The sequence below is a fragment of the Bufo gargarizans genome, chromosome 3 (genome assembly GCF_014858855.1).
Source record: "Bufo gargarizans isolate SCDJY-AF-19 chromosome 3, ASM1485885v1, whole genome shotgun sequence".
Taxonomy (NCBI): Eukaryota; Metazoa; Chordata; class Amphibia; order Anura; family Bufonidae; genus Bufo; species Bufo gargarizans.
The window spans coordinates 466,532,993-466,549,835 of NC_058082.1; the positions used below are offsets into that span (position 1 = coordinate 466,532,993).

Sequence of the window (16,843 nt, forward strand, 5' to 3'; positions counted from 1 at the left end):
CCGCTCAGACTGCATCAGTCTGGCGGCGTTCAGCCTCCGCACGGACAGGCGGACAGCTGAACGCTGCTTGCAGCGTTCGGGTGTCCGCCTGGCCGTGCGGAGGCGTGTGGATCCGTGCGGATCCGTCCAGACTTACAATGTAAGTCAATGGGGACGGATCCGTTTGAAGATGCCACAATATGGCTCAATCTTCAGGCGGATCCGTCCCCCATTGACTTTACATTGAAAGTCTGGACGGATCCGTACGAGGCTATTTTCACACTTAGCTGTTATATGCTAAAATAATGCAGACGGATCCGTACTGAACGGAGCCTCCGTCTGCATTATTATGATCGGATCCGTTCAGAACGGATCCGATCGAACGCTAGTGTGAAAGTAGCCTAAGATATGACTCTTTTATGTTAGATTGCATATGTATCAAATCGGGTTTTTTTTTACACAATAAAAGCACACAGAGCTATGGGGACTGGGTATTGCTGATGTGCTAGCTGCCATCTAGCAGCCCGTGTCCTCAGCTCTATGCACAAAATCCAGGTGACAGGTTCCCTTTAAAGGGGTTGGCCCATCTCACACATTGGTGGCATATCGCTAAGATATGCCCCCAATGTCTGATAGGTGCAGGTCCCACCTTTGCGACCTGCACCTATCTCCAGAAAGGGCCTCTCAATGTGAATGAAGGCGCAAGCACAGCAGGCCTCCTATTTACTTCTATGGCAGTGCTGAAAATAGCTGAGCACTAGCTTGGCGAATGGAGAGGTGTTTGCGCTTGCGCCCTCAGTCACTTCTATGGGAGTTCTGGAAAGAGCCGAGCGTGCTCGCTTGCCTCTTTCCTGAACTCCCGTAGAAGGGAATGGAGAGCAAGCCATGCATATCTCACTAGAGAGATGCCTATCTGAAATTGTTGGCATATCCTAAAGATATGCCACCAACGTGTGAGATGGGCCAAAGCCTTTAAAGGTCTTATGTTTCAAGTTGATTTTCATGTTAGGGGTGAAAATACTCAATTTGCCACTTACGTTTTATTATAGGTCTCCTGATATGCCATCACTTTAAAGGGACAGTGACAGGCCCAAAAAGCATATTTAGGGGGTATATATGACAGTATAGGTCTTATAAAGGGTATTAGAATCATCTAAGTATCCCCCCTGTCTGCCTCATAAATACAGTAAAAATAAGTTTTATAACCTGCTTTTGCTGGCGTTCAATCTGCCCAAGGGGCGGTGCTTCATATCAACTTGCGCCCAGCCAGCCTCGCCACAACTGCCGTTTGAAGCGCCGCCCAGCTCATCAATATTCACTGAGCTGGGCGGCTACTCTGAAGCGCTGGACTAGTGTCCCCGGCCATCTTCAGCGCATGCGCCCGGCACCCTCACTGGCCGGGATCGCATCGTGCGTCTGCTTTATGCGATCCCGGCCAGTGAGGGTGCTGGGCGCATGCGCTGAAGATGGCCGGGGACACTAGTCCAGCGCTTCAGAGTAGCCGCCCAGCTCAGTGAATATTGATGAGCTGGGCGGCGCTTCAAACGGCAGTTGTGGCGAGGCTGGCTGGGCGCAAGTTGATATGAAGCACCGCCCCTTGGGCAGATTGAACGCCAGCAAAAGCAGGTTATAAAACTTATTTTTACTGTATTTATGAGGCGGACAGGGGGGATACTTAGATGATTCTAATACCCTTTATAAGACCTATACTGTCATATATACCCCCTAAATATGCTTTTTGGGCCTGTCAGTGTCCCTTTAAGGGGTTTTAGACAATTTATGGCATTGCCACAGGATATGTCATAAATGTCTGATAGCTGCCAGTCCCACCTCTAGGACTTGCACCTATCTCCAGAACAGGATTCTCAGACCGCCCTTCCAGTTACCGAGGTGGCCACTGCGTCCATGCGGGATATGATTCAAGAGGTGGGACCCCCTCTCCACTCCCTTCTATACGAGTTAGCCAAGCAAGCGTGCTCAGCTGGTCTTCACGGCTTCCTCAATGAAGAGAGCTGCACTCCAGCTCAGCCATCTCTCCATTTATTCTCCAACTAGAAGTTGTGGCCTCCTCAGAGGGCATGACTGCTTGGGGGACCCCATTTTGGCGTTAAATGTTGGTCCTAGAGGGCTGATCTCCCACAGGAGCAAGGGTTCAGGCAAGTTGAAATCCAGCATGTCTGATCCTTCTTTCTCCTGCCAGCTGCTGTCACGGAACAGTGGAGTGAAGTCCTATCTGCCCGACTGTCTTCTGTATATGGCTAGCTTTACTAGTCAGCGGGGGCCCCACTCCTCACCCAAATGGAGCACTTTTCTTGCACAGTGTTGCTCAATAGAGGAGCTTTGCAGGAAAAGCTGAAAGGGTTAAGGTGCTTTCGTTTCAGACATTACTGTGGGACCCTCACCAGTTAGTAGAGGATGGTATCTGGTATATCCTAGTGATGACATCACTTAAGATGCATTTACATGGGTCGATTAGTGGACGTTCTCGATAATCTTCCTATGTAAATGTGCCACCGATCTCTCGAACGTGTAAAACGGTCGTTCATCGGATGACTTTATTGCTTAAGCAGACACCTAAATCATCTGGCTGATCGTCGTGTGTGAACAGCACTCTGCTGCCCAGAAACAGTGAATTTGTGTGAGGATGGGCAACAGCAGTAGAGACCACTCGTCCTCGTACAGTGGAGGCAGCTCTTCACTTCCTCTGAGGAGCAGGCATTCCATGCCCGCGTGTCCATTCCGCAAAAAATGAATATGTCCTATTCTTGTCCATTTGCGGACAAAGCGGGCATTGTTCAAAAAACAAATGCAACACTGATTTCATAATTTTTTTTTTAATGCAGACCGCAAAATACATACGGTCGTGTGCATGAGCCCTTACTGTGATGGGCAGATACGGTTTAACAATCAACTTTGTCATGAGATATCGCAGGAGTTTTGAGGTTTCATGCTTTCTGTAATATTATTTTTCTTGTTTTCTTTTCCCCTCATAGTACATGGAGAGCTAAATGGTACCACAGGAGACCGCAAGACCCTGGGCTCTGAAAAATCTGCAAGCCAGACTGCCTCCAGAATTGCCAACGGTAGCCAGCAAGCCCCTGCCGACATCAACGCCACTTCTAAGCACCTAGCCAAGACTATTAACTTTGGAAAGGCGAACAACAAACCCAAAACTTTGCTTCATAAAAACAGTATGGACAAAAGGAATGATAAATCTTATGAAGGCAAACCTAAAGATATCAAGTGCACAGACAAGGGGGAGAGTGGACCCGTTCAGAATGGTTTGCTGTCGAACAGCTCTGGTTTTATGACTAACGGCTACGTAAGCAAGGGTGCAGAGAACGATGGCAGCGGTTCAGAGAGTGGATATGCCTCGGCCAACAAACGGAAAGCCAAGTTCACCAATGCCAAGCCTGCTGAGAGCGCCAGCTTTTTGATTGACAAAATGTCAGACTCTGAAACAAAGCTGGATTCTGAAAACTTGAAGCCAGATTTGTTTGCAGATCAGAAAGGAGCAACCCGGGCAGATAATGGTAAAGCAACTTGGAAAAGTGACCCTTCAGGCACCATTCGAGTGAGAGCAAACCCTGGTGACATTCAGAGGAAAAACTCTGATGCCAAACCTGTAGGAAAGAAGTTTGATGACCGGCCGAAGGGGAAAGCTTCTCCAGTTAGCTCCACTAAGGAGGACTCGTGGACTTTGTTTAAACCTCCTCCTGTTTTCCCAGTTGACAACAGTAGTGCTAAAATAGTTCCCAAAATTAGTTATGCAAGTAAAGTCAAAGAGAACCTCAATAAAGCAACCCAGAACAACGCAACTTCTCCCTCTTCCCTTTCCTTCTCCGCTCCACCAGGGGAGGCTACATCATCAAACTGTGTGTCCCAGGTCCCCATGTCTGCCATGAAGTCTGTGTCTACAATTAATTTTGCCAATGGACCCCTTCTAATTGGAGCTGACGGGGGTTTTATGGCCACTGCTGCTAGTACTGTTTCACACGCACTGCCTGGGGGAGCAGAGCCTTTGCCCACAGAACCCTCTTATACCCCTTCAAACCCCTCTGATCAAAAGAAACCTGGCCTTTTTACTTACCCTTCTAATATGCAACATGCCCTGCCGGACGCTTTGCAGGGAGACCAGTCTGGACAGTCAAGTCAGCAAAGCTTGGGAGAAATTTTTCAGAACCAATGGGGCTTGTCTTTTATAAATGAACCAAGTGCTGGCCCTGAGGCTGGAGCAGATAAGCCAGACATTGGGCAGGTGATCTGGGAGCACCCAACCTCCCCTGTTTCACAGGGTATTGAAACTGTACCCTCAGGAAATGAGCGCCCTGTTTTTCCCAAGGCCTATGAGCTCGAGAAACGGACTAGCCCTCAAGTTCCAGACGGTGCCACACTAAAAGCAGCTCTTGGTTCTGGGGGAGATGGGGTTGCATCATCCTTAGAGACTCTGCTGAGAGGGGAGCTGCAAAAGCCGGAAGCTGCTAGCCAGGGTTTATTAGTGTTTCAGGCCAAGGTCTGTGAAAACGAAGAAATTCCTCAGACCTCTCTGAAAAACACTTTACAGGCCTCCGCCAAAGATAAGAGGTACCACGGAGATCTTGGTTGCAAAGATAGCTGGGGTTCTTTTGAAATGAGCGCTGCTATACTCTATCACACTAAAGGTAAAGATTGTGCCGGGCTTGTGCCATTTGTGAGAAAAAGTTCTGTAGTCTGCAGCGGGCACATACAAGGGTGGCAGACTGGCATTTTCAGTTGATGTAATGTACTTATAGCCAGTCTAACTTCTCCAGAGCAAGATGGGTATGGGTCTGCTTAAATTTTGTTATCAAGGTATATGATGTACTCAACCTGTCAATAGTGACGTACTGTGCAGTTTGGAAACGGATGTCTTGCTCGAGTATTTAGTAGGGCTTAGGTCAGCGTTCCCCCAACTCCAGGCCTCAGGGCCCACCTCTACCGGTCATAATTTATACCTGTGATAAGTCCTGATACACTGACACTAATTACCGGTATATCATCTGCTTAATGCTAAGGAAAACATGACCGGCAGGTGGGCCATGAGGACCGGAGTTGAGGAACACTGCCTTGAGTGATTCATGAGCTACCCTTCCACACTGCCGACAGGTATCCCGCCCTCATACTTGGCTGAGCTGACTTGTGCTTTTAATGGGAAATCCAGCATACCAGACTGTTCATTTCCCAATCATATGAAGTCTGCCCTGCATTGGGATACCCCATGAACATTGGTCTGCTGTCTATGAGCACCCTTAGACTGGAATCGCACATGCAGGTTTTGTGTCTGTTGAGCTAAAGAAGGGTGTGGATTCCAGTCTTAAATGGTCACTGAGTTTTCATAAAACTTACTGTCGCAGAGACATTGAAGGTTTTGATCAGTGGGGGTGTGATTGATGAAACCCTCACTGATACCTACAACAAGGAGAGTAATACAATATATGGATAGAGGGCGTCTCTTGAAAGGGGTCATAAAGCTTTTGATCTGTCAGAGACTTGTCAAAAGTTTTCATTGGGGGGGGATTGAACAAGAAGAGAGAAGCAGTCGCAGGAGATGGAAGCCAAATGGGCCCATAGACCTTCTGTGGGGTCTGACTCGCTTCCGCTCCTGCGGTGAGATCAGAGAGCGCAATATGCGAGTGCTTCACTCTCCTCGTTCTAGCCCACTGATCATATGTCTGACATATCAAACATTTTGTGAGAACTCAGTGACCTTTTAAATAAGTTGTCTCTTGAAGACACCCTCATTCCATATATTTTATTAGTGTATATGGAACTCTGAGCCGGAGGTCTGCTGCCAGCCCCCCACCTATGAGCCAGAACTGTAGCACCAGCTCCTCTTCTGGTGGACGCAAGCTGTCCTTGTAGTACGTGGATTCCATCTATCTGTATGGCTGCCATGTTGTACTACATTTTCCCTGCAGAGGCCACCTGGCTGGTCCTGGCTCCCACCTATATGGGAAGATAGATATCCTGTAGCTATACCATGAGTGTCTAAGGTTGGTATGCCCCATTAAAGGGGTTGTCCCATTGAGACAACATATGCTCTATCCACAGGGTAAGAGGACAAGTGTCTGGTCGGCAGGGGTGTCCACCAGTCATGCGTATGGTGGCCGTTTTTTCCCTGTTTGAATGGGTCGGTGGTCACACATGCGCACTGCTACTCCATTCTTCTTTGTGGTGCTGTAGGAGATAGCCAAGCGCTTGAATTTGGCTTGCTCCTACAGTCCCATAGAGTTGAACGGAAAAGCGGACATGCATGCACATCTGCTGCTCCATTCCAATGGGGAGCGCAGACCCACCATTCACGTGATCGGTGAGTGCTCCAGCATCTGGACTCCTGCCAAACATTTATCCTCTATTCGCAGTATAGGGGATACGTTGTGGTAGTGGGACACCCCTTTGACTTTACGATCCTCAACCTGAGTTAAAGGGCATCTGTCTGCAGATTTGTACCTGGCTGCCCTGTTAAATGAGCGCTTGGCAGCTGGAGACATCTGTGTTGGTGCCATGTTGATATGTGCCCAAATTGATTTTTTTAAATGAGCCTCTAAGAGCAACGGGGGTGTTGCGTTACACCTAGAGGTTCTTTTGCCAACTGCCGCGACCTCTGCACTTTGATTGACATGGCCAGGTGTGATGATGATTATAAGCAGAGGGTGCGGCAGTTGCAGAGAGAGCAGAGCCTCTAGGTGTAACGGCAATGCCCCTGTTGCCCCTAGAGGCTCATTTGCATATATTAAAACATCTTTCTCAGCAGTGGGGGCACATATGAACATGGGACCAACACAGATGTCTTCAGCTGCCAAGCGCTCAAGTAACAGGTCAGCCAGTGTCATAGGTAAAATCTGCTGACAGATGTCTTTTCACTTTGCTGGAGCACAGGAACTTGTTTACTAGCAAGATGCTTTTTATAGGCCGTAAGACGGAAGAAAGCGATTGAAGAAAACCTTGTTAAAATACAAATATTTGTATGTCTGTTAGAATAGTTTACGAGGAGTGGTCCTACACTAATATAGTTGAAGGCAGATGGTTCTCTGGGAGCAATCCAAATGGTATGGTGGGAAACGCCATACACTAATATAAGCAACATTACTTACCTAACGGATCCCCTGCCACTCTAGCGCCCCCTGCTGTGCTGCAGGAGTGACTTCACATGTGACTGCTGCAGCCAATTACATAAGTACCTTGATGTCAGTCCTGCGTCAGGGGATCTAATAGGTGAGTGATTTTCCTTTTGATTTATGGCACTTTCGACCTCTGCCCTAATTCTGGTTCATCCCGGACAACCCATTTTAAGTAACTTCACCTGTTCTGATTGGTATCAAGAAAGCTTAGAGTGGCTCCGCCCTCAGTGCACTTAACTGCTGCTCATTTGCATATGGATTAAAATGACTCTTTCTCCAGACTGAAGCAACAGATGAGTAAGTGAATGGTATCATTACATTCAGCTGAGCTCGTCCTACAAGACATCCTTCCTGGTTTATCAGTGACTTGCCGGGTGACCCTGTCTTTTAGGCCTCTTGCACACGAACGTGTGCGCCCCATGGCCATGCTGCGGGCCGCAATGCACGAACACCCACCGTGGGGCAGCCGCAGCGGATCGCGGACCCATTCACTTTAGTGGGTCCGCGATCCGCCTGTTCCGCAAAAAGATAGAACTTGTTCTGTGCTTCCGTTCAGCACCATTCCGCATCTCTGTATTTGCGAACCCATTGAAGTAAATGGGTCCGCGTCTGTGATGCGGAATGCACATGGAACTAGGGCTGCAGCTAACGATTATTTGAATAATCGATTAGTTGCCGATTAATTTCTACGATTAATCGGCAAAAACGACAAAATTACAAAACAGAGGTTTATATGATCTTACTTGAAAAAATATGTTCAAAGGCCATATTAAAACAAATTGTGGACGACACTATTATGGGGGATCTGTGGACGAGACTGTTATGGGGGATCTGTGGACGACACTATTATGGGGGATCTGTGGACGACACTATTATGGGGGATCTGTGGACGACACTATTATGGGGGATCTGTGGACGACACTATTATGGGGGATCTGTGGACTGCGCAGTTATGGAGAGGGGGATCTGTGGGCGGCGCAGTTATGGAGAGGGGGATCTGTGGGCGGCGCAGTTATGGAGAGGGGGATCTGTGGGCGGCGCAGTTATGGAGAGGGGGATCTGTGGGCGGCGCAGTTATGGAGAGGGGGATCTGTGGGCGGCGCAGTTATGGAGAGGGGATCTGTGGGCGGCGCAGTTATGGAGAGGGGGATCTGTGGGCGGCGCAGTTATGGAGAGGGGGATCTGTGGGCGGCGCAGTTATGGAGAGGGGGATCTGTGGGCGGCGCAGTTATGGAGAGGGGGATCTGTGGGCGGCGCAGTTATGGAGAGGGGGATCTGTGGGCGGCGCAGTTATGGAGAGGGGGATCTGTGGGCGGCGCAGTTATGGAGAGGGGGATCTGTGGGCGGCGCAGTTATGGAGAGGGGGATCTGTGGGCGGCGCAGTTATGGAGAGGGGGATCTGTGGGCGGCGCAGTTATGGAGAGGGGGATCTGTGGGCGGCGCAGTTATGGAGAGGGGGATCTGTGGGCGGCGCAGTTATGGAGAGGGGGATCTGTGGGCGGCGCAGTTATGGAGAGGGGGATCTGTGGGCGGCGCAGTTATGGAGAGGGGGATCTGTGGGCGGCGCAGTTATGGAGAGGGGGATCTGTGGGCGGCGCAGTTATGGAGAGGGGGATCTGTGGGCGGCGCAGTTATGGAGAGGGGATCTGTGGGCGGCGCAGTTATGGAGAGGGGGATCTGTGGGCGGCGCAGTTATGGAGAGGGGGATCTGTGGGCGGCGCAGTTATGGAGAGGGGGATCTGTGGGCGGCGCAGTTATGGAGAGGGGGATCTGTGGGCGGCGCAGTTATGGAGAGGGGGATCTGTGGGCGGCGCAGTTATGGAGAGGGGGATCTGTGGGCGGCGCAGTTATGGAGAGGGGGATCTGTGGGCGGCGCAGTTATGGAGAGGGGGATCTGTGGGCGGCGCAGTTATGGAGAGGGGGATCTGTGGGCGGCGCAGTTATGGAGAGGGGGATCTGTGGGCGGCGCAGTTATGGAGAGGGGGATCTGTGGGCGGCGCAGTTATGGAGAGGGGGATCTGTGGGCGGCGCAGTTATGGAGAGGGGGATCTGTGGGCGGCGCAGTTATGGAGAGGGGGATCTGTGGGCGGCGCAGTTATGGAGAGGGGGATCTGTGGGCGGCGCAGTTATGGAGAGGGGGATCTGTGGGCGGCGCAGTTATGGAGAGGGGGATCTGTGGGCGGCGCAGTTATGGAGAGGGGGATCTGTGGGCGGCGCAGTTATGGAGAGGGGGATCTGTGGGCGGCGCAGTTATGGAGAGGGGGATCTGTGGGCGGCGCTGTTATGGAGAGGGGGATCTGTGGGCGGCGCTGTTATGGAGAGGGGGATCTGTGGGCGGCGCTGTTATGGAGAGGGGGATCTGTGGGCGGCGCTGTAATGGAGAGGGGGATCTGTGGGCGGCGCTGTAATGGAGAGGGGGATCTGTGGGCGGCGCTGTAATGGAGAGGGGGATCTGTGGGCGGCGCTGTAATGGAGAGGGGGATCTGTGGGCGGCGCTGTTATGGGCATAACAGTGCACAGATCCCTTTCCTCATAACAGTGCACAGATCCCCCTCCCCATAGCAGTGCCATACACAGACCCCCCCTCCCCATAACAGCCCCGGCCCCGATGCTTATAAGTCGGACTAATCACGTCTGCATCTTTATTTTACCTTTTTACAATGACGCTCCTGTAACAGCCAGGCAGAGCGGACGGCGGCGTAACGTCACTCACGTGACGCACCTGCTCCGCCCACCTCATGAATGAAGGAGGCGGAGCAGGCGTGTCACGTGAGTGAGTGAGTGACGTTACGCCGCCGTCCGCTCTGCCTGGCTGTTACAGGAGCGTCATTGTAAAAAGGTAAAATAAAGATGCAGGGACCGCCCGCCCGCATAGCAACGAATCGGCGATTATTCGATAACTGGATTCGTCGACAACGAATCCAGTTATCGAATATAATCGATTACATCGATTAATCGTTGCAGCCCTACATGGAACGGTGCCCGTGTATTGCGGATCCGCAGATGCGGTCTGTAATATGGCCACGGAGCGCACACGTTTGTGTGCAATAAGCCTTAGGCTAGGGCTACACGACGACATGTGTCCTGCGATAATTTTTATAATGATTGTCTATGGTGTCGCATTGCAACATGCTGCGACGTGACAGTAACAAAAAATCCATCCAAGATGGATAGACTACCGTTATAAAAAATTGTCGTGCGACATATGTTGCAGTGTAGTTTGACACGTCGTGTAGCCTTAATGTCGGAAAGTCATACTACAAGAGAAGCTTTAGGCTAGTTTCACAATTCCGGCAGACAATGCCGGGAATCGGCCGGGCACAAACAGCAGCATAATGGGGTCTGGCAGACGTCCCGTCTGCATCCGGCAGTGCCAGATGCGGTGAATTCTCTGCCGGAGCGGCCTAGCCTCATGGGAGTACAGGCCGCAGAGTTGCAGGTTTTCTCATAACCCAGTCCTCTAATGTAATGAAGTCTTTACAGACTGTGAAGTTGTTAGTTTTTTAGAACTTGTCAGTTGTGGCAGGAAGCGAGCACCATGAACTAGGAGTCCAATGTATTCATGATCTGTGGAATCTGCTGATTGACAGCCTTTTCCCTATTATTGTGTCGGCAGAAAGCGGTCAGCAATGGGAGGGCAGAGGGAACCCGCAGCTCAGAACACTAATGAATAAACCAAGTTCTACTAAACCAAAACCTCTTCACACATACACTCACCTAAAGAATTATTAGGAACACCATACTAATACAGTGTTGGACCCCCTTTTGCCTTCAGAACTGCCTTAATTCTAAGTGGCATTGATTCAACAAGGTGCTGATAGCATTCTTTAGAAATGTTGGCCCCTATTGATAGGATAGCATCTTGCAGTTGATGGAGATTTGAGGGATGCACATCCAGGGCACGAAGCTCCCGTTCCACCACATCCCAAAGATGCTCTATTGGGTTGAGATCTGGTGACTGTGGGGCCATTTTAGTCCAGTGAACTCATTGTCATGTTCAAGAAACCAATTTGAAATGATTCGAGCTTTGTGACATGGTGCATTATCCTGCTGGAAGTAGCCATCAGAGGATGGGTACATGGTGGTCATGAAGGGATGGACATGGTCAGAAACAATGCTCAGGTAGCCCGTGGCATTTAAACGATGGCCAATTGGCTCTAAGGCGCCTAAAGTGTGCCCAGAAAACATCCCCCACACCATTACACCACCAGCCTGCGCAGTGGTAACAAGGCATGATGGATACATGTTCTCATTCTGTTTACGCCAAATTCAGACTCTACCGAATGTCTCAACAGAAATCGAGACTCATCAGACCAGGCAACATTTTTCCAGTCTTCAACAGTCCAATTTTGGTGAGCTTGTGCTAATTGTAGCCTCTTTTTCCTATTTGTAGTGGAGATGAGTGGTACCCGGTGGGGACTTCTGCTGTTGTAGCCCATCCACCTCAAGGATGTGCGTGTTGTGGCTTCACAAATGCTTTGCTGCATACCTCGGTTGTAACGAGTGGTTATTTCAGTCAACGTTGCTCTTCTATCAGCTTGAATCAGTCGGCTCATTCTCCTCTGACCTCTAGCATCAACAAGGCATTTTCGCCCACAGGACTGCCGCATACTGGATGTTTTTCCCTTTTCACACCATTCTTTGTAAACCCTAGAAATGGTTGTGCGTGAAAATCCCAGTAACTGAGCAGATTGTGAAATACTCAGACCGGCCCGTCTGGCACCAACAACAATGCCACGCTCAAAATTGCTTAAATCACCTTTCTTTCCCATTCTGACATTCAGTTTGGAGTTCAGGAGATTGTCTTGACCAGGACCACAACCCTACATGCATCGAAGCCACTGCCATGTGATTGGTTGACTAGATAATCGCATTAATGAGAAATAGAACAGGTGTTCCTAATAATTCTTTAGGTGAGTGTAGGTGTCCCAACCCTAAAATCACTACTTCATGCTGCCCTCATAAGCAGGAAGGAATTGCTCTCTTTCCGCTATTCTGAGATGACTTGTCTTCTCGCCGACCGCTCCTGTCACCTGCAGCAGTTCTGATCACCTGCACCAAAGATATGCCCGTGAAGAGAGGGGTTTCCTGCACATGTCTTGATAAGCTTGGGACTAGACTACTAGAAGATAACGGAGAACTCAGAATTGGTGCAATAGACCATTCTTCACTAAACCCAGAACCTGCCACCATGAAATGCAGTCTGCCCATTTTCTGAGTTCAGATGGACACGTAAAGGTGTGGTATGCCAAGTTTTGGCTAAATTCTGGCACAGCACATGGGTACCCTGTGAAGGTAAGCGATGCCAGGATTCTGCACCTGTAGGCGCCCACTCTGCTCACCCCAAGGATCTCTATAGCACAGGGATGCCCAACCTGCGGCCCTCCAGCTGTTGCAAAGCTACAACTCCCAGCATGCTCCAATATCTGTAGGCTGTCCAGGCATGTTGGGAGTTGTAGTTTTGCAACAGCTGGAGGGCCGCAGGTTGAGCATCCCTGCTCTAGCATATTGCTAAGCCTGTACCAATGCGCTATAGAGCGCCTTGAGGAGCAGGCTCGGGGAGGACTCCGCTCTGCTAAATCCTGGCATAGCACACCTTCACAGGGTACCGGTGTGCTGTGCCAGAATGTAGCCGCCAGGCTTGAGGGAAGCAGAGGCAGCGAGCTGTGCTCCGGCCTGTGCAGCATTCCCTGCGGCCCCCAAGTCAGCTCTGTACTAAGGTAATGATTTTGACACAATGGCCCCCGGGACTTTGAATGCCTATTTGAGTAGTAGTTACTCTTTAAGATGGGGTGAAACTGAAGGGCTCATGCACACGGCCGTAGTTTCGGTCCGGATCCAAACTGTGTATTTTGCGGATGGTGTGCGGACCCATTCATCTCAGTGGGGCTGCAAAAGATGCGGACATCACAGCATGTGCTATCCACACGTCTGTTCCACGGCTCCACAAAAAAAAAAATAGAACATGTCCTATTCTTTCCTATTTTGCAGACAAGAATGGAACGTTTTTACAGAAGCAAAAAAATATAATGTGCCTTGAACTCAGCCGTGATCCATGTTTTGCGGACTACAAAACACTTTATGGCCGTATGCATAATCCCTAAGGGTGAAGTTGCAGAAATCCATGCTTATGCTGCAGGAACAACCCCATTCAGATGCACAGAACTGATTTTCGGTTGCCAAAGTTTCTGCTATTAAACTGCTGTGTGTGAATGTAGCCTAAAACCTTTAATTGCTTATTAGGCCCCTACTAGCCCAGGTTCACACACGAGTATATTCAGTCAGTGAAATATGCTCTGTGTGTTGCTCTTGTGACACCAACTCACGGCATTATAATGATTTATAGCGCTGCGTGTTCCTGCCCAAGTGCGGCTGTACTGAATTTTACTGACAGCATTATGTGAGTACAGTTCAGTATAGCTGCAGTCAGGCAGGAACAAACAGGATTTTAAATCATAATTATGCAATGTTGAGTCCTGGAAATACTTCTGTCACACGAAGCGTATCTTGCAGACTGAATATGGCCTGATGTTTGGGCAGGATGAGAACAGACGATAAACGCATGGATCGGCACTCGTTTGTTGTCCAGGCCGATGCAATGTGTATGCCATCTGAGTCGTTCCTCCCCCATCTCTGATTATCGACATTCCTGATTATACAGATGGGTGTGCTCCTGAGAGTCGTGCCTCTGTCTTTCTGAATGAAATCTGCCGAAAAACAAGTGTTTGCGTGTTTATCAGCTGATTGGTGGCACGATTCTAGGGGCCACTTACCAGGCACAAGCGTTTATATGAACTGGCCCAAAAATTGCCCAGGTTAATAGTTGCTTGAAGGGCTTTTCCAAGACATTTATACTAATGACCTATCCTCTGATCGGTGGGACGCCTGCCGATCAGCTGTTTGAGAAGGTACCGGGGCTCGCAGTAGTGTGTCAGCCTAGTCTAGGCCATGTGACCTCTCGTTCATCTAGAGTTGTTGCGGTACCAAATTTTTGATTCTGTTTCGATACCATGAAAATGTATTGCGATATACGATACCACGCGAAAAAAATAAACCAAAAAAGCCACGTGCATTCCGCATTTGAAAAAATGTCGAATCGCGCAGTTTTTATTTATTTTTTCTGTTCCGGTGTTCACCGCATAGATTTATTTTTATTTTTATATTTTAATAATATTTTAAATTTTCTGACGTGGCGATATGTAATATGTTTATTATTTATACATTTTATATGTGAAATTGGGACAAGGGGGTGATTCATACTTAATATTTTGGTGGGTGAATAGGACTTCACACTGTCTCTGCTGCTCTGTGCACACAGCATCAGGGATGTTACCATGGCAGCCAGGGCTTCAGTAGCGTCCTGGCTGCCATGGTAACCGATCTGCGCCCCACGATTACGCAGCTGGGGCTCCGATCAGCTTCTCTAGTGGGCGTTCCTTCTCCCTGGCTGTAGAGCTGTCCAATCGCAGCGCAGGGAGATGGAACGCCCACTAGTGAAGCTGATGTCTCCTCCCCATCGCTCCGATAGTAATCAGCATGTGGAGCAGGAGAGGAGACAGTAATGGGGCACTGCAGGCGAACGGAGAGGCGCCTAGGACTAATGGTAAGTGCTGGGGCATCGCTCTGTGTAGGAAAAGTCGTATCATTGGTGGCGCAGTGCGCCCGCCCCTCCTTCGCCCCTCTCCCCGTTCATTGGTGGCAGCGGCAGCACGGGGGGGGGGGGGGGGGGGTAGACACTGCTTCCTTCTCCTCTGTGCTGCTAAGGGAACATGAGCGCGCTGACAGCAGCGCACTCATGTTCAGAGATACTAGACTGCACAGAAGCGCAGCCCAGTATCGAAAAAATGGAAATCCCGGTATCGTATCGATACCGGGACAAAAGTATCGAAATTTCGATACCCGCAACAACCCTACATTCATCAGTCACGTAGCCTAGGCGCAGCTCAACCCCATTGAATAATAATATATCATTAAATTTATATAGCGCCACCATATTCTGCAGCGCTTTACAAATTCATAGGGTTCATGTACGAAACAAAAGTAACTGGCTAATATGCAACTGAAACGCTAGGAGTCAGGGCCCTGCTCCCCAGAGCTTACAATCTATGAGGAATTGGGGGTGACACATAAGGTAGTTGATTGTGATAAGTAGGATTTGAGCCATTATTGAACTGACGGGAGTGGTGCCAGCCGATCGGCTTCGTGTTTAGGACTGCTAGAGGATCGAGTTTAGGCCAGAGGAGTTGGTGGGGGAAAGGTTCAGTCGGGGAGAAGTTATTTTAGGTAGCTTGATCAGCCTAAGCCTGAAAAGATGTGTTTTTTTTTAAGCATGTTTGAAGGTGGAGAAGTTGTAGATTGACCTAGTATTCCGGGGCAGAGTATTCCAGAGAGTAGGTGCAGCTCGAGAAAAGTCTTGAAGATGGGAGTGAGAGGTACGAATTATGGAGGTTATTAGTCTTAGGTCGCTAACAGAACGGAGAGCACGAGTAGGGTGGTAGATGGAGATGTATGGAGGTGCAGCACTGTGGAGAGCTTTGTGGGTGAGGGCGAGAAGTTTGAACTGTATTCTGTGGTGGATGGGCAACCAGTGAAGTGACGGCACAGACTAGTAGCATCAGTGTAGCGGGTGGATGGATAGATGAGCCTGGCTGCAGCATTTAGAACAGACTGAAGGGGGGAGAGTTTAGTGAGGGGAGACCGATTAGTAGTGCGTTGCAGTAGTCAAGACGAGAATGAATCAACGCAACAACAAGAGTTTTTGCCGTTTCCACTGTAAGATAAGGGCAGATTCTGGCGATATTCTTGAGGTGCAGACGACAAGAGCGTGTAAGGGATTGAATATGAGGAACAGAGAAAAACTGGTGTTTTGGAGTAAAGCAGGGCTGATGTCGGGGGGATGAAGTGTATAGTTGGGTGTCGTCAGCATAGATAGGGTACCGAAAGCAATACCAAGCACAGCCACTATACAATGTACGGCGCTGTCCTTGGTGAGCAGAGAGAAAGATGCATGACTCCTTCAACTGTAATGTATGCAAGATATACATGTCAGACCTTTTCACCCACGGTATCCACACGTGAACCTCCCACCAGCAAGCTTCTCTGGGACACAGTACTGTATGAGAGTTTTCTGCGTGGTCAGACAATTAAATTTTTTTTACCCTCTTTATTCTCCATGATCTTAACGTCTTCTCTCTTTCCTCTTTATTAACAGAAATGGAATCTATTTTGAACTTGCAAAAACAAGGTAAGTTTGGCCATAAAGGTGAAGGGCTTACATTTGCTTACCCTGGTTAAACAGAATGCCTTATCTGTGTGTTTTTATGTTCTTGTAATTATTAACTTGGTCGTAGCCTTCTCGCAGAACTAGTTTCTAAAAGACGGCCGTTGTTTGGAGGGCCACACGGCGCCCCCTGCTGTTCAGAGTTGTTAGCTTTCCGTTATGGTTAAATAGACTGGAACTACTTTTTATAGTATAAGCAGCCATAGAAAGTAGTTCTTATGGTCACCACCTCCGTTTCATATCTGCACTGGTTTTGGGAGGGAGCACCAATGTCTGGTTGGGTAGCGCACAAGCATATTTAAAAGGGGTTGTGGAATCGTGGATACCGAGCATTGTATAATGTGATGGAAAAATGAATCCAGCCAGCAAAGGAAGCAATATGGGTGATTACAGAACATTAGTAAGTGGCATGTCTTGTATTAACTTCCTCTAAAGTGAGGCAACC

At 49.2% G+C, this 16,843-nt stretch overlaps 1 protein-coding gene across 1 annotated transcript in view; it reads left to right on the forward strand.

The window, feature by feature from the left end:
- Positions 1–16,843, forward strand: part of LOC122932350 (nuclear fragile X mental retardation-interacting protein 2-like) — a 42,927-nt gene that overhangs the window by 22,181 nt on the left and 3,903 nt on the right. Inside the window, exons 2-3 of the mRNA XM_044286715.1 lie at positions 2,973–4,640; positions 16,330–16,362. Of these exons, the coding sequence (XP_044142650.1) occupies positions 2,973–4,640; positions 16,330–16,362 (1,701 nt within the window). The remainder of the gene's footprint in view (positions 1–2,972; positions 4,641–16,329; positions 16,363–16,843) is intronic.